Here is a 20,824-nt window from a genome sequence, read left to right on the forward strand (position 1 = left end):
TTTCTGAGCTGTAATAATCAATAGAACAGTTTTAATTAGACTAATTCACAAAAAATATACTGTGCACTCCTAAAATTAATTAATTAAAGGATACATTACGGTTGAATAATAACCTACGTTATCAGTGAATCAAATAAAGAATTAATTTCACAAAAAAATTGCTTCAAATAGGTATTTATTTCATCGGTATATACAATTTAAGACTGAAAAATATTGATATCATAAATATGAAACTTAAATTGAAATTAAATTAAATTTAAATTCTACAAGATATATTTCCAATCATTTCGCGTATTTTATCGCAGCAAATTCAACGTAAAAATATATAAAAATTTGAATTAATCAGCAGTATCAACAAAAACAAAAAGAACAATGAAAAGGTAATATCAATTGTATATTATTTTTCTCAGATTTGTAACCATAATTTAATATCATTTCAAAAATTTCATTCTTTTTTCCAAACTATGTTTGTTTGTGAATGAAAATGTCCTTTACAAAAGGCGGAAAAGTACTAAAGAACACTAATAAATTAATACTTTTATTAATAAATTCAAATTAATCGCACAAATTATATCAATGAATATTGAAATTCATTTTGAAAAATAATTTCTAATAGAAAAGTTTTCTCCTTCAAATTCTTGCGATGTCCTTAAAAACTGCATGCATTCTTATCTACAGTGGAATTTTTGAAATTAACCACTTAATTTTGCTTGAAATTACTATGGAAATAAAAAGATTACCAGTTGAGACAGATTTCATTTCTATTTTTAAACTTTAAAATTCTTCCTGAAATTAAAATTTTTCCTGAATCAGTGCAATCTTTTATTAATTGCTAACAGCTCTAGCGTTCATTTCAGCTATTCCTCCAGTCGAAAACAGTGTAATGGATGAGAAAAATTTTTTTAATGTTTTAATGATCGAAGGAAATGTGCAGGATGAAATGGTGACGGAAGTCTTTGAAGTGGTACTTTTCCGTCTAAAACGATATTTTTGTGGTTTAAGAAAAATATTTAAAAAAATTCTGCAAACTATGATAATTGATAGAGAATGAGAAGAAGTGATAGCATTGCTGTCTACAAATAATACACTGATAAGCTAATAATTTACAAAAGTTTCCTTTTTTCTGTTAATCACTAATAAAAATTGAATTATAATAAAATTATATTTTTATAGTATTTCATCTTAAAATTTAAGTGATTTACTCTCTTTCTGCAAATGATAATATTCTCTTTTTTTTAAAAAAATATATATATATTGATCACTTCAATTACAAATTTAAAAGATAAACAATTAATGATTGTCTATCGGTGATATTAAAGGATTTTATATTCCACAAGTAAATTGGTATAAATTTATGATATTCAAAGTACGATTAGAACGAATAGCAAATCATCGATAAATGCAGCGTTACGTTTAAACGAAAGAATTTGAGAATTTTTGAAAGATAAGACGGGTTCAGGTGAACTTTTGCTGCAAAAAGTCTATGTTTCGAATTTAGCTGCAAATATTGTTTACAGAAATAAATAAACCCTTACTTCCATTATGAGTTGTATTTGAACTGATTTGCAAAGTTGTAAACACCATAAAAGTAATATATAATTGGCATAAACAAGCATTATGCATCCTTGCAACTTAAGATGAAAGATTTAAGGACTGATTTGTTTGTTTGGATACATTAATTAATTCTTAGTCAGCAATTTCAGCTATTATAACTAATCAAATATTTGAAGCTTTGTAGGATAAAAAGATTTATTAATTAACTAAATGAATAATCCAAAGTATATTACTCTTACCTTTACCTTTACCTTTACTTTTACTTTTACCTTTACATAGACTAAGGTTGAACTAATATAAAGCAGCAAATAATTCTGTAAATAAGAAAGAAATGAATAAAATGTCAGGAAAAGTGGAAAAAGTTAAATATTTAAAACAAGCATAGATGTAGAGTGAGAGAGAGAGAAAGAGAGGGAGAGAGAGGGACAGACATAGATGTAAGTAAAGCAATTGAAATATTTAAAAAAAAAAAGTGAATGAATAAGCATTCTAAAATTGAAACTGATGAAGAGAGTGAGTTATAGAAGAGAGTGAAAATTGAAATAACAGATGCATTGGCATATGGAAAAGTGATGGATTGATTTGAAATAATCTAAAAATTTTGTTTAGATAAATGTTTAGCTCAATTCTCTCCTTGAACTAATCTTTTTCTAACTTTTAGTTAATCATTTCTCTCATATGATCTAATCTAATCTCTGCTATCCATTAGCTACCAACAACAATCACTAAAACAACGATCTTCTTTCTTCTTCTTCTATAAAATAGTTGAAACAGAGAGAGAGAGAGAGAGAGAGAGAGAGAGAGAGAGAGAGAGAGAGGGAAGAATTGTGGGGAATTTAGGGGAAGAAGGAGAGATGAAATAAATGGTTTCGTATTTTGTTCATTCTGATAGCAATGAAAATAATAAATTTGATAACGAAGACGAACCTTACACAGAGAGAGAGAGAGAGAGAGAGAGGGAGAGAGAGAATATTGCCTATTTTTATTATTTTCTTTTTACTCTCTCAGAAGAAAAAAAGGAAGAAATCCTTGGCTATGATTTATTAGTTTATTGACTTCCACTTACTTTGCTTATCACCACGAATTTCTACTGTAAATGATTACTGCTCTACACTTATCACAATTCATGCAATGATAACAGCCAGATAGGAAGTAAACAGTTTACTTTTAAATTCATCTATTAAAAGCAAATAATCTTAATTACATTAAAATTTAATCATTTAACTTAAGAAGCAAACCTGAAGAAATGATCATTTTTTTGATATTATTTTGATTATTTGGGAATTAATTTCTTTTCCAAAAGTTTGTTTTCTCTCCGTTTATCTTATCTAAGCAATCTTTCACTATTTCCGGAATTTTCGTAGAATTTCTTAAATTTTGATACAACTGTTTAAAAAAAAAAAAAGAAAACAAAGAAAAAAACAAACCTGAAGATAAGATCAAATAGAATGTACATAGTAGTATCATAACAAAATAATCAAGAAAAACAACCATAGAACTGAAATATTTGTTTTTAATATATTTCTGCATCGTTTTTTTTTTTTTTTTTTAGTGCTAAATAAATTTAGTAAAATCTTTAACACTCAATCTTAATCATGACCCAGAAATTAGCACTTCAAAAAAAATAAACTATTTTATTTCAAATTTATGTTTGTAAACCTTTTCTCTCATTTAAGTTTTATGTTAAAGTATCGGACAAATGGTATTTTCCACACCTCCAAAGACACTAATTGATAGTTTGAAAATTAGTTTAGTAAGTAAAGTGCAAGGTAAGAAGTTATATAGTAAAGTATTTATGAGATCCTTTTTCAAAAAAAAAAAAAAAGAAGGAAAAAAAATTGTTGTAAGAAGCATCGAACATTGATAAAGAGATGAAAATATCAAAAAAAGAAAATTGGAAAAAACGAGCAATTTGCACTTAACTTTAAAGTTTTTCTAATTTTTTTTTTCCTTCGTTACAAATTTTAAATACTACTTACCTTTAAAATATAACTAATTTTTCAACATTTTTTCATTAAACTTTATACTTCATTGAATGACAAACTCTGATGGTTTTATTTGCATTTTCTTTTTTTTTTTTTTTTTTTGGTTTGTTGACATATTCTGTTTACAGAATAAAGCTTTATTTATTTATCGAAAAATTTCGATTCACTGTGAAATGCACAAAATAACACAAATAAATACGAATGAACAAATGAATTTAGACAGTAGCAAATGTTGCATTTCTTCTAGAAAACGTTTAAAAAGTTAGTACAATCAATTCAACTTTAAACATATTTACTTTTTGAAGTTTACAGGAAGCCATCTGAGTAATTTGACACCTTTATTGCTTACCTTTATTGCTAACAGTAAAAAAAAATTTATCAATTCTTTATAGCAATGTTAAAGTTTAAATTTTTTTCAAATTGACAGCAGCACAGTTTGTTTTTTCTTTCTAATTTCAAAATATTAAATAGCACTGATACTAAATTTTCAATTTCACTAATTTAATAATACAAAATTTAGTAATTCATACAAATTAGTAATATCACAAATAACCCATTATGACTTCATTTATTTCTCTTAGTGCAAAAGAGTAAAGTGTGAGAATAATCGATATTAATTTTTATATTTCTCGAAGTTCCGCCACAAATATGAAATAAATCTTTGATAATAAATCCAACTACACCTCAACATTCATCAGTGTCACATTTTATGTCACGTGGTATTGACGTGGCGTAGGTGATCATTTTGAATTCTATCATCAATATTTTAGCATTTCTCGTGTTTAGACATTACTGCTCTGATCTTTAGAGGATCATCCATATAAATTCACCAGACAAGGAAAGTAAAATTAATCTGTATATCTAATTAATAAATCTAAATAATTCCTCTTTCTATAAATCTAATTAATAATTCCACATTTAATTAATAACAGCTTAATTAGCTAATGAACCATCAATATTAGTTCTTTTGTTTAAATTAAATTATTTTTCACTCTATTCCAAATCTTATTCTTATTGATTATTCTAATTTGTAGAAATAAATCATTATTTTGTTCAAATAAACGTTAAAAAAATGCATAGAATCAATTGAATTAACAAATCATTGAGAATAATTTTATATGAAAAAATTATTTAAGTCACAAAAAAATTAAAAATTTTAATCAGTTTTTATCAGAAAATGATAATATTTCAAGTGATAACAGGAAGAAATCGATTTTTCTCCATTTTAATTTTCTTTACTTTTCTCTTCATTTACTTTTAAAATTATATGATTGTTAAATGAAATATGAAACGCACATCGAATATCACAGAACGAATTATTTGCGTTCTCTTTGTGATTCATCTCTTATCACCTCTTATCAGTTCATCTTTCTACACAGTAAGGATCATTAACAATTCTGTTAACGAATGATCGCTGTCTCGGATAGATGAATCATTTCATTTGATGATAAATAATTGTATAATTAATTCTTGAAAAGTTAGAAGAATGATTTAAACAGCTAATAGAAAAAGTAATTTTAAATGTTTTATTTGACAGATTCAATTAATTAATTAAAAATTTGATATACAAATTGTTATTATTATCATTGTTATCAGCTTATAGCAATAATTAATTTCTGTATAATGCCCAGCGCAAAACGAATTTTGATCGTTGAACTATGACAATAATTAATTTTGAAATGCAAATTATCATTTCAAATTAGACTTTCAGATTTTTGGAAGAGATCTAATTGATAAGAATTAAAAATGAAAAGTTTAGTTTCACCTTTATTACTTCCTAACTTTTTTCAATTGAAATTAAGACAAGAAATCTTTATTCAATCATTATTGCATGTCATCAGCAAATAATTGACACTTTTAAAAGGAATGCATTTGAAAGAAAAAACATAAATTAACAACAAAAATTGAAATTACACTATTTTTATTCAAAAAATTTTCTCTTTTCTTGTGCATATATATACAAATAAAATAATTTAAATGTTAATAAATAGCTATTTAAGTAGTTCATCATGTGACTAAACTAATAAAATTTAAGAAAAATGCATTTTATTATCACAGTATTGTTTTGGCACAGATAATAACAATTATATATATAGAGAGAGAGAGAGAGAAAGAGAGATAGAGAGAGTTGTTTACAAATATAAATAATATTTTGTTAAATTGTTCATAATTAACACTGCTATCACATTGCTCGCAAAATAAAAGCTAAAACTAAAACTTCCAAAGAAAAGAGAAAAAACTTTCTTTTTTTTTTCTGCTGAAGAAGAAGAAGAATATTCGAATATAATTTAGAGGTATTTTAAATTATGTAAACAAAAATTTGAATCATTCATGGCAAAATGCCTAATGTCCTCAATTCGTCCTGCTGTCGTTGCAATAGCGCCTGATTAGCTTCTAAACGAGCTTTGCGCTCCTTATTCAAATCCATTTCTTCACTGTAAGAGAAATGAAATTCCCTTTTAATTAAATATTCGATATCAAATTTCAATAAATTTTGAAAGTTCACCAAATTATTGTGAATAACACATAATAGTAATAGTAGAAAAGTTCAAAACTTTTTTTCTTTTTTTTTGCAGAAAGCATAATAAATCTTTTACAGTGTTAATGCTATCATAATAATACTTTTCTTTTCGTATTCTTTCCTCGAAGAAAAGCGGAAATTAATTTAAAAGTAGTAAATTCATTAATATCATTGATTTAAAAAAATTAATTAAAATGATGATATTGCATGATAAAAGAACAAGAAACGATTAATCAAAGTCAAATGGCTAATGAATTATGCAAATTGCGATGTTACCTTTTGTTTATTTTTGAAAATGGAAGATAAGTCTTCCGTAATGCTTCTTTCTTTGCAATATACAATGATGCACCATTCATATCATTCTGCAAAATAAACATTTTCACTCTTTGTTTACTTCTTTTAAAGAAACTCTTCGTTCACTATTAATAATTCTATGATCGAACAAAAGTTTATTTTTTATTCTGAAAAATAAAATTACAAATTTAATAAGCTTAAAATAAAATAAAATTTCATAATTTAATAAAATATTTACGCATGAAAAGCTTATTGCTGTTCAATACTTTTTAAAATTTTATTTTTTTTTTTACTGAATTTATAATAAAATGCAGTAGAAATGATAAGCATAGATAAGAGAAGAGAATTCACCTTGAATTAATTAAGAAGGAAAGTTTGTGTTTGACAAAAATTGTTACCTTCAAGGTATCATCAGGTGCTGTTTTGTTGCGCATAGTATTGCCCAAAACTTTATTACCTTCGACTTTTGGAAGTTTACTTTTGGATTTTGTTGACGGTGTCCTAGTAACAACTGGAATGTGTGACTGAAGCTTTGGACTCCATTTTGGACTTCTGCAACTGATGACAACTAAGCATCACATAGAAATTTCATACATTGTTATTGAAATTTGATTAAAAAATGATTATTGAGTGATAGTTAAATGTCAAAAGGTCACCTTTGTGGTATATTACTTTTGTTATTTCCTTCATCTTTTAAGTCATCGGTGATGCCATTTACTTTCCTCACTTCATTAGTACCGTAATTACCGGACAGTTTCCTCAACTGACTCTGTTTTGATGATCTTTGATTGGTCTCATTTGGAAGTGTCTCATCATTAATTGTTTTCCGGGGAATCAACGGTGACTCCAAAACCGGTATACTACTTTCCATTATATGCGTGCCGTTAAGTTCACTTGCATCTATATGATTTGACTGCACTGCAACTTCTTCAGGATTGTTTGAAAATCGATTATCTGTTTTGAAGTTACTGAATTTGCTTGCAGCAACATTTGTTCTCTTAGACAAATTATCCAATCCTTCTGTTCTCTTAGACAAATTATCCAATCCTTCTGTTCTCTGAGACGAATTATCCAATCCTTCTGTTTTCTTAGACAAATTATCCAGTCTTTCTGTTCTCTGAGACGAATTATCCGATGCTTCAATCTTGACAATTGGATGATTGGAATTGTTGCATTCTGCATTAGTTACATTGGAAATATTTTCGGATCTAGTATCATTTTCAGTATGATTGCAATTAATAGTTGTATTATTTGATGCATCGACTATTGGCGCTGATGCGCTGTTGTCGTTATCAAAATTAGCTTTATGCAAATTATTTTCTGCTTCATGAAATGTACCATTACAGTTTGGTAAGTTAATCAATTCTTGATCAGTTTGTTGATAACTGTTATCTCCCTGATTCTCTTCAAATTCGATCACAATTGAATCACGTTTCGGCTCAATTAATTCACAAAATTCGACACAATTCTTTCGGATGCCATCTTTGATATTTGCATTTGAATAGATGAAATGTGATCGCTGAAAATTGTTTAATGTATAAAATGAAAAAATGAAAATTTACAATGAAAAAAAATAAAGGAATGGACGAAGTGCGTAATGTCATTTATTTGAATACTTCGATCGAAGTGATCAAAATATTGTCGCATTAAGTATTTAATCAAGAAATGGGACAATATTTGATTCTTTTGCTCTACACTAAACTGAACATTTCATAGCTGTCTGAAAATGATTGGAAAAGAGAAATGTTAAGTCGAAAATCCAACAGAGATGAGGAATGTCCAGCTGATAAATTAGATAATTATTCCGGTTGATTACTAACATAACTGATAAGAATTCCTGTGCATTCTGATATCTCTTAGAGTTAAGCATTAAATTTTCTTTTATTTACTCCTAATTTACTACTCTAATTTTCAACAGATCTTATCAAAACTTTTTTATTTCACTATTAAGAAAGTTTACCTCAACAAACTCTGAAAATCCATTGCAATTAATTTCATCTACTTTGTGGTTTTCTTGTGCTATCAGCGGAAGTGCGGAATGTCCGTTGGATGACGGTAGAATCTGCGGCATTAATTGTTGCCGTAACGTATTTTGTGATGCAGAATTCGATTTTGATTTTGAATCAGTTCCGGAAGTTACGACACAAGACGGAATTTGCGGTTGAGAAAGCATTTCACTGGGAGAAGTTCGAAGGCTTCGCAAGATTGGAAATGGATCACTGATCACTATAGTCTCCTCACTAATGACTGGTTGTGTCATAACAAATTCAGCATCTTCCGTGAAATCTGAACGTGGACTATTTGGCGACAGCGTCACGGGAGTCTCAGGAATCGATGACGTTTCTTCTTTAATTGTATTTATAACCGATCGTCGTGGAAGTTGATATTTCTGCTTGGACATAAAGCTTCCACCACTTACAGCCTTATCGAACCTTAATGAAAGGTGGTAATTAGATCGATGATAATATTTGATTTAAACGAAATGAATTTTTCAAGAACAAACATTTGCGCTTTTTGCAGTCGAAGTGCTAAGTCGGAAGTGGAATAGCTTTTATAGAGAGTAGAAAATTGCTGAATGGAATCTGAAGAGATATCAGAATATTTTTCTGTTTCCGGACAATTTGGCTGGATTGCATCATTGATTATAGCTCTTTCTAATTCTAATCGAATCTGCAAATTGTACTCGAAAATTCTAGAAGTTTTGCAAAAAAAAAATTTTTTAAATAAACTTAAAATATGAAAAATTTCAAATCATTTTTTGTAAATTTTACTCACATTCAAACTTGTACCTAATTTAAATTCAATCTTATTTTCAAGTTTTTACATTTGTATTTAATTTTATTTACATAATTTTGAGCAGTTTGAATTCAGATATTTTAGATAAAAATTAAACGATGTAAAAAAAAAAAAAAAGGAAAAAACAATAAATTAGAGCATACTTTATAAGTTGAAGCACAGCTAAGAATTATCAAAGCGTCACTAATTGGCATATTCTCAAAGGTTATCGTTAATTCTTTTATTTTATCACCTGAAATTATCAAATCATATTGCTACGAATGTTTTGAAATTTCCACTTCTAACAGAATTAATTGTTAATTTGAATAATTATTTGCCAATTTTCAGTGAATAATGTAAAATGTTCTGTATGCTATAATATTTATTTGAAATTTAATTTTATTCTTAGTTATACAATTAATTAATAATACTTTTAAACTTTTAAATGAAATCAGTAATGCAAATAATATTATTTCACTTTATTCATCATGAAAAACTTACCAACAAAAATATTTCCGGAACGATCAGCCGGACCATTAGGCTCGACATAACTGACACAGATACCATCTGATCTTTGCGCTACCTGAAAACCCAATGCGCTGGTATCTTTTTCCAGCAAACATCGAACGACATCTTCCAGCTAAAATTATTTTTTTTTTTTAAAAAGAGAAAAGAAAAAAAAAGCATTGAAACATTGATATGAAAAATTTTAACAAAATTTGATATCACCTAAAATAAATTAGATTGAAATTTCATTACGATATTGGTGGAACCGTTATTTGTGAGATCGTTAGATACAGCCTGGCGTCTTTGTCTTGATTGAATTTTTTGCTTTTCCAAGCCAATATCATCCGAGTCATCGTTACATTTGCATGTCAACGAACTGCATGATGTCATCTGAACATGAAATCATTTTTTCTTTGGAAAAAAAAAAAAAAAATGAAAGAATTAAAATTAAATGAAAATGAAATTGAAAGCAAAGCTAAACAATTTCAAATTTAACCCTTTAAACAATCCCTTCATCTTTTCTCATCTATCATTTGCTTTCCTTGAGAGATCAATCATAAACGAATTTATTATCTCTTCTAACCTTATCAATCGATGACGGTGATATGATCGCTTCAACTGCTTTACTTTCCATTTCGTTCATTCGCTCACTGTAAACCATTTTCCCCGATTTTACAGCATTATTTTCAATTGTGGCTATAAAATCTGAAATTTCATTGCATTTAATTAATATTGCAGAAAGAATTTTTTACTATAAATTAAAAATTTTATGTATTGAAAAAAAAAAATATAAATTTATAGTTATATTATTATAACATTTATAAGTAAATAAAATAAATTTAATTTGTTATAAATTATTTTATAATAGTTTAAAAAGTAAGCAAACAAATGATCATATTATTATTATTATTATTGTTGTTGTTTTTTTCATTTGTTTTTTTTTTTTTTGGGCGACAAAGAATTGTATTCGCTAAATTATTCGCACAATTATTACACACTTCATTGATTTTAATCATGGTAAAGTGGCAGTGAAAGTTCATCGGCCTTATTTTAATTTAGTTGAAGTGTTTCATTTTGGCATTATCAAATATCTATCTCTAAGAACTTTCTTAATTTAATATTTCACAAACAGTTTGTTTGAAAAAAAAAAAAAACAGTGAATTATTAGAATGTTTAAAATTTCACACACATTTTTCTTTTGTCTTTTGTTTTTTTTTTTTAAATTTTTCTCATTTCTTTTTTTGTTTAGAAATGAGAATGAAATGAGTTAAAACTTTTTGCATTTCAAATTTTCATTCTTTTATTGTTATTTATCATAAATAACAGTGAAAATTTTAATGGAAAACACACTTTGTTTGTTTCGTTTTAATTTAAAATTAATAATTTATGGTAAATAATTAAGCGTTGCAAAATGATCACAATTTTTAAATGAAAAGCAATTGTAAAATTTAAATATTTTATAAAATCTTTAATTATCTCCCTTCAATATTTCATAAAGTGAAAGCATTAATACTTAAATAATAAATTCTAAAAATTGATTACTAATTATTTATCATAATAGTTTTTATAAGTCTATTCTTGATAATCATGTTTTTTTAAATTTTATATGCTGTGATATTTTTCTTTGCAAATCGCAATTTCTAAATACAATTATTGATCTTTCGTCAAACTTTTTTTCAAACTTTTTTTACCAATCACCAATTTAATTAAATAATCATTGCTGAATTCTTTTGAAATTTCCGTTTGGAAGAAATAATTATTATTTTATTAAAACAATCAATGATAAGAGAAGTTTGAAAGAAAAAGGCGAAGGTTTCAGTTTATTTGAAAATTGAATAGAAAGAAAGAAATTATTTAATTTTATCAAAAAATAAGTTATAATTTAATTTAAAAAGCTACGAAATGAAAGTTGACAAGAGTGACATCAAAAGTAAGAGAAATATGTGCCTTAAATTGAGATATTTTTCTTTTTTTTGTCACAAAAAACATCTGACAAAATGCATTTCATTAATAATACTGCAATTTTTGAAAGTTAATTTATTCCATCTAAGAAAGACCGAAGAAAAAGACTGAAATATTTGAGCATTTAAATTTGAAATATTCATCCAACAAATTATTTCTTTTCAAGCGTAAAAATATTTCGAAAAATTTTTATCTCATTTTGATCAATGAAATTTAATTTAATTTCACTTTTTTTTTTTTTTGTAAGTTAGCTTTTTCATCTTTCTTTCTTGAAAGGAAAGAAAAAAAAAATGAATGCGGCGCAGTTAATAGAAAATATATTTTGCATTGAAAGTGAGATATTATCGCTAACTTTGATTATTCACCAAAGTAATATTTCATTTGCTAACTTTCATTTATTTATTACTTATTGAAGTTTTAAATGAAAATAAAAATCTTTGAATGAGTGATAATACTTTGTTAGAAATGAAAGCATTTTTTAGTTTTTAGTTTAATGAAATGAAATTTTCATAATATTTTGCAGTTAGTTATGAATGATTTGTTGAAGTAATAATGACAAATCAATAAAATACTTTCTTTCACTTTTTTTTTGTTATTGTATTGGATTAAAAAATAATTTTCAAAAAAGGTTTTGATTTCAAATTTTGATTTTATTCATTTTAATATTTTTAATTACGAAAGCATTAATGAAATATGGAAGGAAAATAAGTATTGTCGTAATATCTTATCGAGTTGTCACATTTGAACTGTTTAAAAATATCGAAAAAGATGAAAAAATACATTGTTTTTGTAATTTTTTAAACATTTCATTAATTTTTTTAAAAAAGAAAAAAAAGTTTTTTAAAAATTTAATATTTTTGCATAAAAATAAAGAAATGGAATTTATGAATAAAATGTCATTTTAATTTGTAATTACATACTTTGTCTGTTTTATTTTGAAATGATTAATTTGAAATAAGAATTTGTTTTTTAAATTTGTGAAATATAAAAAAGCTAATAGACAAATACTTTAATCCAAAAATATTTTAATTAAATGAAAAGAATAAATTTCAAGTAAATAAAATAATTGGATTAAATTATCGAATACAGTGTATCGTAACATTTCTTTTGAGACCATAAATACTTTTTCTTTTGTCCTTTCCAAGAAGAATGAAACAAAAAACATTTCTTAATTAAATTGTTTCTTTTTTGATTTCAAATCCAATTTGCCTACTTTTACATTTTGCCGATTTGCTGAGTGAATGTTTGTCTTCTAATGCTACTGATAACGATCACTGATAACGAGGTGGTACCGTTCCACCAATCTCTCAAACAAAATAAAATTCACTTTTAATTTCCAATTATCATTACAATAACTTATATTTCAGTTCAAATTTGCAACTGAAAAAAAATTTTTCTTGCATATCACAATAATTTATATATTTTTAGTCAGAATTTAATCTTTTATCAAATTATAAGTAGAAATTTGGTAATTTACTGAGTATTTATTTAAAGTTTTCAGTAGTTTCTTTTCACAATAAATTCTTGAAAATTCTTACAAATATTTTTACCTTTTTTATTAATTTCATAAATTTGATAAATCATTTCGCCAAAAAATGAAAAAAAAAATTAGTGATAAGTTGATATATTAAATTTTATAATTTCTTCTTTTCTGTCTTTCTTTGAAGTATTTCTCAAATTTCATCGGCTAATAATTAACTTTTTACAAAAAAGATTAAAGAATTTAAATGATTTAAATGAATATAATTCATTTCAAGTTTGATTTTATTTTCAAGAATGAAGAAAAGATAAAAATTCTGTTATGAAATTATTTATTTACTCAATTGTTTTATTTAACAAATACTATTATACTTTGATAGATTTCAAGGATTTCCAGAATTTCTTATATTAGCACTTTTGTGTTATTATTTTTAGATAGAATTTTGAATTAAATTACTTGGAAAATTGATAAAAGTTGAATGTACCTAAAATCTTCTTTAAAAAATCCGAAAAAAAAGTACCTTTTCAGAAAACTGATAGCATTTAATTAAATTTTTCTTTATTATTTTCTTTCATTTTTTTTTCTTGTACTTTGTTAGATTTAAAAGTTAGTTGCACTAACATTTAAAAAGATAAAAGTGTCACTGAATAAGTTTAACAATTTTTAAAATCTGAGAATTTTTTAAATTCCTAAAATAGCAACAGATTAAATTAGAATCGCGAATATCATACTTTTATCAATTGTTCGATTTCGATAGAAGTACCATAGTAGCATTGCAATGCCAATGACAGCAAAGAATGTCGTAAACGATGTCACAAATATAATACCAGCAATTTGGCTTGCTGTGAAGCAACTTCGTTCAGCCAGAACAGCATTCGGTGCAGCAGTTATCAAAATTATCAGTGTTAGTGTGAAGTGTGATCTCATCTGATTGCTTCTCCTTCTGCACCACATAGTAATCACAGATTAATTCAATTATTCCAGTTCATATAATAAAGTAATTTCAATTTTTAAATTATTTGATCGCACTTAGTGAAAGACAATAATTGCTGAATGCTTTTTTGCTATAAAAGAAAAAGTAGAAATTGCTGCTGTTTGCCAATTTGGAATAAGAAATTAATTTGAAAAAGCTTAAAAGACAATTATCACTCGCAAATAATACTTTTCCACTTTTCAGGTAACGGTAATAGTAGTATAATAATAGCAGTAATATAGTAAGCAGTGTTATCGATAATAGCACTGATAATGATAATGAGACGATGTTAGTGATAATCTGTGATTGGCGCCCTGTTGTCAGTAAACTGAATGATATAAGAGGAGAGGCTAAAGAATTACAAAGACATATATGTATGTTAGAATCGAAATATTATCACACACAGACAACAAATTGAGGCCAAGATGACTTCAAGGACAATCCGAAATGACTCGTCTAGTTTCACTGATGTTATCACTTTTCATACAGAATCACATATCAGTAGTAGCAATAGCTGCAGCAACAGCAGCAATAACAACACTGATAACAAAACTTACTGAGAAATGTTCGATAGAAAAACATTTTTTGTTATTATCAGTATGGGATTAATCACAACTGAACTGCACATTGATAATCATTTATCTAATTTCTATTAAGTGATATCTTCTAAAAGTACTATCATTGCTTTTCTTTCTAGTTTAAATCTTTTTCAACCTTTTTTAAAAAAGAGTGAATGATTTAATTTAATTTCATAGTGATTGCTCAATGAATTTCATAATGACCTGATTGCACACATATTAAAATAAAAATATCATTTAAATAATGCAAAAAAATAAGACCAAAATAAGATCTCTAAATTTCTATTAGAAATTAAAATTTTTGAGAGTAAGCTTATTCATTGAAGTAAGTAAGTCTTCAAATACCTTTGAGATTTAAGCAGCTCAAATGAGGACAATGACATATGGCCACGATTAGAATTGGTCAAAACAACGACAATGTTTCAAATGGTCACGAAAAGAGAGAGGGAGCATTGCATAGGACTGATAACAAATTTCATTAACTTCCTTCTAATTTTCTTTCGAGCGCATCTCTTCCGCTTTCCGCCCCATTGCCCTTCTCATCATCCCTCTCTCTCCTCTCTCTCCCTCTCTCTCTCTCTCTCTCTCTCTAGCATTCCCTTTCTCTCACTCTTACGTTACATATTTCAGTTCGAAAAAGGGTTAAGAAATAAAATTAAATTAAATGATTTATTATACAAATTCTTCATTAAATAGTTAAACGTAGAAATTACAGTAGCATAAATTAACAAAGGTTGAAAAGTAGTAAATTAATTAAAGTGATAATAACCAATCATTGAGATAATGTATTAATGACTAGCTATCACTGTTAATTTTTATTAATCAAACAGATATAATCAATTAGAAAAATTCAAAGGCCAAAATTGTTTACAAATTTAGTAGGTCAACCTGAAAAATGCTTATCGCAGAATGACAAAAGTGAACAATTTATTGGTGTGATACGATGTGATTGATTATCACTTTAGACTTTTCAGTTCTCATTTTTCATTCATTCTTTTTCTTTTTTTAAAATAAATTTTATATGCCAAGCATATATTATCAGTAAATTATCAGTAAATGAATACATAATAGATCAATTTATCAATAATACTTGAAAGTTCTAGAAGTAACTAAAAGGAAAGTATTTCTCATTCCTTCTTTTAAAATTATGATATCATAACATATAGTATAAAAGTTTTAATCAGTTTTTGCCAGTAATTATTTTATGTAAACAATTAATTTCTGATATTTTACTAACAATTAAACTGGTCTAACGTTTACAATTGAAATTCTTTCTGTTAATGTTAAAATCTAAAATATTTCCATTGCTAACCATAAGAAGCAAAAAATGAAAATATTAGAGTTAAATTAATAGATGGAATGGAGCAAATGGTAAATTTATTTGTAAGTTTTCAATTCTTTCAGGTATTTACCATAGAAATGAGAAAAAGAAAACGAATTAAACTGTTAGAAAAAAAAAAAAAAAAAAAAAAAAAAAAAAAAAAAAAAAAAAAAAAAAAAAAGAAAAAAGAAAAATCCATTCACTCTAACAGTTTGGTTAGAGTGAATGGATTTCAATGAATATTAACTTACATTATGCATATTATGTTTACTTTTACAATCCTGAAAGTAAACAAATCACATAATATTATCAAATGACAGTAGAAGTCCATCAGATTTTACATTGTTGAAAAGTATTATTAAAAGTGTTAAAGAGATATTATAGGACGGTTTTCATTTTAGTTTAAAATTTGAAAACAAAAATAAAAAAACAACAAAAATTAAACATTTGTTTATTCGGCGATGAAAGACTAATGGCAATGGAATGTTGCAAGTTAATATGTTTCTCTTTTGTAGCATTCACATTTTTAATTGAAACCTAAAAAATCTGAAAGATCAAAGCTCAATGGATATTTAATTAAATATTTAGGAAATTCATTTCGGTTTGTTGCGGTAAATAAATTAATAATGTTTAAAAAAAAGTCAAAAAAAATTCACTTTTTGCAAAAAAATTCTTTCCCCAAAAGAAATATGATTAATCATTCATATCATGATAATATGATAATTAATGGATTTCATATCATGATAATATGATAATTAATGGATTTCATATCATGATAATATGATAATTAATGGATTTCATATCATGATAATATGATAATTAATGGATTTCATATCATGATAATATGATAATTAATGGATTTCATATCATGATAATATGATAATTAATGGATTTCATATCATGATAATATGACAAATAATGAATGACACACTAAATTATCAAATCATTAAAAATTCACTATTGCTAGTGATAACACAGGAATAGTAATAATTCATACAATATAAATTAAATGCATGCAAAGCATGCAGGTCAAATGTGTATGCAATTTGCACATAATGGATGCCTGCAAACATTTCATGCAGCTTGCACATAATGGATGCATGCAAACATTCCATGCAGTTTGCACTATTTTTTGTTCGTTAACTTTTTATCGAATTAAACTCAGTTTATACTTTTAACAATTTTTTTTTTTTTACTTTTCAAAAAAAGAAAAAATTAACAATAAAATATAAAGTTAAAAGAGAAATTGAGATTCAAGAGAAGAAATTTGAAACAAATTTCGTTGTGTGAAATGAACGTTTGTGTGTTTTCCCATTTCATTGAAATTTTCATTTGCATTTATTATTGAAAGAACTGAAAAGAAAAATCTGAGAATGAAGATAGCATGAAATTGAAGAAAAAATAAAGAATGTAACGAAATAATAAATGAAAATGAGCAGACTTATTAAAACATTTTGAAATTTCAATAAAATGAAAAGAAAAAAAAAAAACAAACATTCCACTATACACAATCATATTTCGTCTCAAATTTCTTTCAATGAATTTCAATCTTTCATTTTCATTTCTTATTTAACTCTTTTTTTTTTTTTTTTTGAATTTGGTATTTTATTTTGAGAGATTTCAAAAGTTCTCTTTTCATTTCATTTCATTTCATCTCTCATCTCTTTCTGCTTTATTTTATTTGTATTTTATCCAATGATCATAACAAATAACGATTAATTTAATACAAAACATTAATTTTAAATTAACGTTTGCTGTTTTCAATGTGATTGGATGGATTTTTGCGCCCAACTGATCAATCGTTAACAATATAGCAATGAATACAAACAAATAAAAAAGAAAAAATAGCAGAAAACTGGTTTGGATGAGAAAGAAGGAAACAATATGCACAATTTGTGACCACAGAAAAAACTGAAATGAATTCAGCCGGAAGGAATGCTTTGTCAATCATTTCCGGACACACTGATATTCTCGAGCAATATTTCTCGACTGATATTCTCAGACGATATTTCTCGACTTCTCGTACAATTTAATTCAGATAATTTGACATGACTGTCGATCTGTTATATCAATAACTGCTAATATTGAGGTATAAAGTTGCAAGCATTCATCAATTAAAGATTAATTAATTATTGGATGAAAAGTGGTTGAATATTAATCTTTCAAATACAGAAATAAATGATAAAAGTAGAAGAATTCTTTTTCGAACAAATGAAAGGATAGCAGGGAGACATAAATGAAATACGGAAGTGTTCCGTTCTTTTTATAACCGAAAGGGTAAATACAGAAAGAGCATTCTATTTCTAATGCTTCCGTTTTTTTTTTCTGTTTTTTTTAGTTCCTCAATTAAATAAAATTTTAGTTGTTTAGGCATAGTCATAGAATTTTATTAATTGCAGGTATTGTCGTTTTCACTGAAGAAAGTCAGTCAAATTAAAAGCTTTGAAAATAAATGAGAAAATAAATTTGTTAAGAATATAGTGAATTAAAGTATGAAGAAAAAATTTTAAATAGCTTAAAGTCTGTGTTAATCTGATAATGCAAGCAGTATCTGTAATTAATTGGAATTGAAGTTAGAGGTCAAATGATGGTAACCTTTGAGTAAACATTTTAAAAGTTTAAAAGAAGCAATAACTGATTTCAAAGAGAGAAGTGGTTTTCAATAATTTCAGTTGTGCAAAAAAAAAAAGAAAATATTAAGGCTGAAATTGAGGTCAGACAAGAGATTATCATGAAGTAATATTATTCTATGGAAATGAAAAAAAAGCATACTTCACACTGAATTACAAATAACATCTTGAAAATCCAATTGGAATATGAAGTGTTTTATTTGCTCAGAAATTAAATATTTAAAATTCTTCAAATTTAAAAAAAAAAAACATGACTTCTCAGCCAAACAATTATGATAATAAAAATAACGCTTATTAGAAAGAAAAAAAATTGACAATATTATCTGTCATAATTCCAAGAAAAAAAAATATTTGCTATTTTTCTAAAGTTTCGAAATGCTAATATATCTTAATAAATAGCAATAAGAGAAAGATGAAGAATTCATCACAGTTATTTTTATTTTTTTTTTTTCTAAGTATTTACGTATAAAAATTTTACTATGAAATTATTACTTACATAAAGGCGAATTTCATTCACATAAAGTTAATAATATTGTCATCAAATTAAATAAATTAATTTCTATTAATTAGCAGATTTTTTTTATTATTTAATGCCCTTTTTCTCGTAATAATTAATTAATTTATGGTTTGATGTAATCTTACTAAAGCCATCAAAATTTTTTCATTTTATGAAAGAAAGAAAATTTTTTAATTTTAAAAATAACAAATAGTCATCAGCCATTCTTTATTACAATGAAATGAATAAATTTGTCTCCAACTCTTTAATCATTTTGATTTACGGTTTGTTGGGAAAACTTTTCGAAAAACAACGAATCGAAATCGCACGAAATTACTTAATATTATTCACTTATTTTTTTCTTGCAATTGAATTAGAAAATTGTGTGCTTTAGAGGAAATCATAACCTTAAAATAACTCATAAATTCTTCAAATTAATTTAAATTAGAATTACTTGTAATTTCAGTTTGTGTTTTTGTTCAAACGGTTAAGTATGACATCGATTTATCATAATGTAATATGATTAATTAGTTTACAGTAACTGTCAACTTGATCAATAAATAATTCTGATAAGAAATGACAGCAATAATTTTAGTCTAATTTTGATAGGAAAGCGTAAGAGTACTTAAGGTGCGTGACAGTTGACGCCGATCCGAGCTTTGATTGTCACGCATATCACGCATACTCAATAAGATGAGTGATTAAGGGAATGTCCGAGGTGACATGTCCTCGACTCGACTTGTCTTCAAAAACTTCTTAAAGTGATGTCACATTAGCCTTATATTGAATGAGCACTTCGAGTGGTCAATTTTTTGATTAAATTAAAGTGGCGCTAAAGCACTAAATGAATTAAATTTTTTTTGCTTCCATTGCATTAATTTCAACATTAAATAGTAATAAGTGAATAATTAATTAAACGTTTATTCTTGAATTGAGTACAATTTTCAACAAATTTAAATAAATTTAAGAATTTCAACAATAGCATTCTCTTCTAGAAATGGTACAATTACTAATAATTATTAATTAATTATTTCATATGACTATAATTAAATGTAAAAATTTAATTTGATAAAAAATTTCTGATGAAATGAAATGAACTTAGTGAAACGGAATTTTCTCTTTTTTGCTAGAAGGATCAATAAATATTTTGTCATTTTTTCTTCTATTTGTGATAATATAAATGTCTGTTTGGCGCTTTTGTTTCTTGTTTTATTAGCGCTCCTTCTTTCAAAGTAACTTTGTTTCATGCAAAGTTTATATTTTAACAAATGCAATTTTGTTAAATTTTGACTCACTTGGCATTTCACAAAATGAATGAGTCTTAATTTTCAATTTAAATATTTATCCATGCCGGAATTATCGTTAGCTTTAGATTATAATGAAGAATTTGATGCTAAGATTATTTGAAGCTATTATATAAGCCTTATCTTATCTTTGAGTATTATTAATTAGACTGGAAAGTACAACTCGTCTAGCAAAAAGTATCTAAGGCAACGAGTTTAATTGTCAAACAACATTTGCTGCATATTTTAATCCTTCATTCTTCTTTTTTGCTTCTCTTCAATAGCAACAAAACTCAATGATTATTTTAGGGGTCACTGTTATGACCTCTCTTCAAATTCAAGAGTCAAAATTAATATATTTCAACTGATAGTTGAAAGTTGAAATTAAGTATTAATTAAAATTTTCCGTCTAATTTCAAATAAGTGACAGTTCACTGCCACTGTCATTTAAACAAACAAATGAAA

At 25.9% G+C, this 20,824-nt stretch overlaps 1 protein-coding gene across 1 annotated transcript; it reads right to left on the reverse strand.

Moving 5' to 3' along the window:
• Nucleotides 1-5,868: 5,868 nt before the first annotated feature.
• On the reverse strand, nucleotides 5,869-14,005 carry Bm5836 (conserved hypothetical protein,hypothetical protein; the record flags this gene model as incomplete). The annotated part of the gene is made up of 11 exons (XM_043081161.1): nucleotides 5,869-5,974; nucleotides 6,337-6,422; nucleotides 6,753-6,906; nucleotides 7,011-7,873; nucleotides 8,315-8,786; nucleotides 8,858-9,024; nucleotides 9,294-9,382; nucleotides 9,631-9,769; nucleotides 9,889-10,026; nucleotides 10,220-10,341; nucleotides 13,810-14,005. 11 exons carry the CDS (start codon nucleotides 14,003-14,005, stop codon nucleotides 5,869-5,871), a joined length of 2,532 nt encoding a protein of 843 aa, XP_042937095.1.
• Nucleotides 14,006-20,824: the final 6,819 nt, after the last annotated feature.

The sequence above is a fragment of the Brugia malayi genome, assembly GCF_000002995.4.
Source record: "Brugia malayi strain FR3 genome assembly, contig: Bm_v4_Chr4_scaffold_001, whole genome shotgun sequence".
NCBI classification, from domain to species: Eukaryota; Metazoa; Nematoda; class Chromadorea; order Rhabditida; family Onchocercidae; genus Brugia; species Brugia malayi.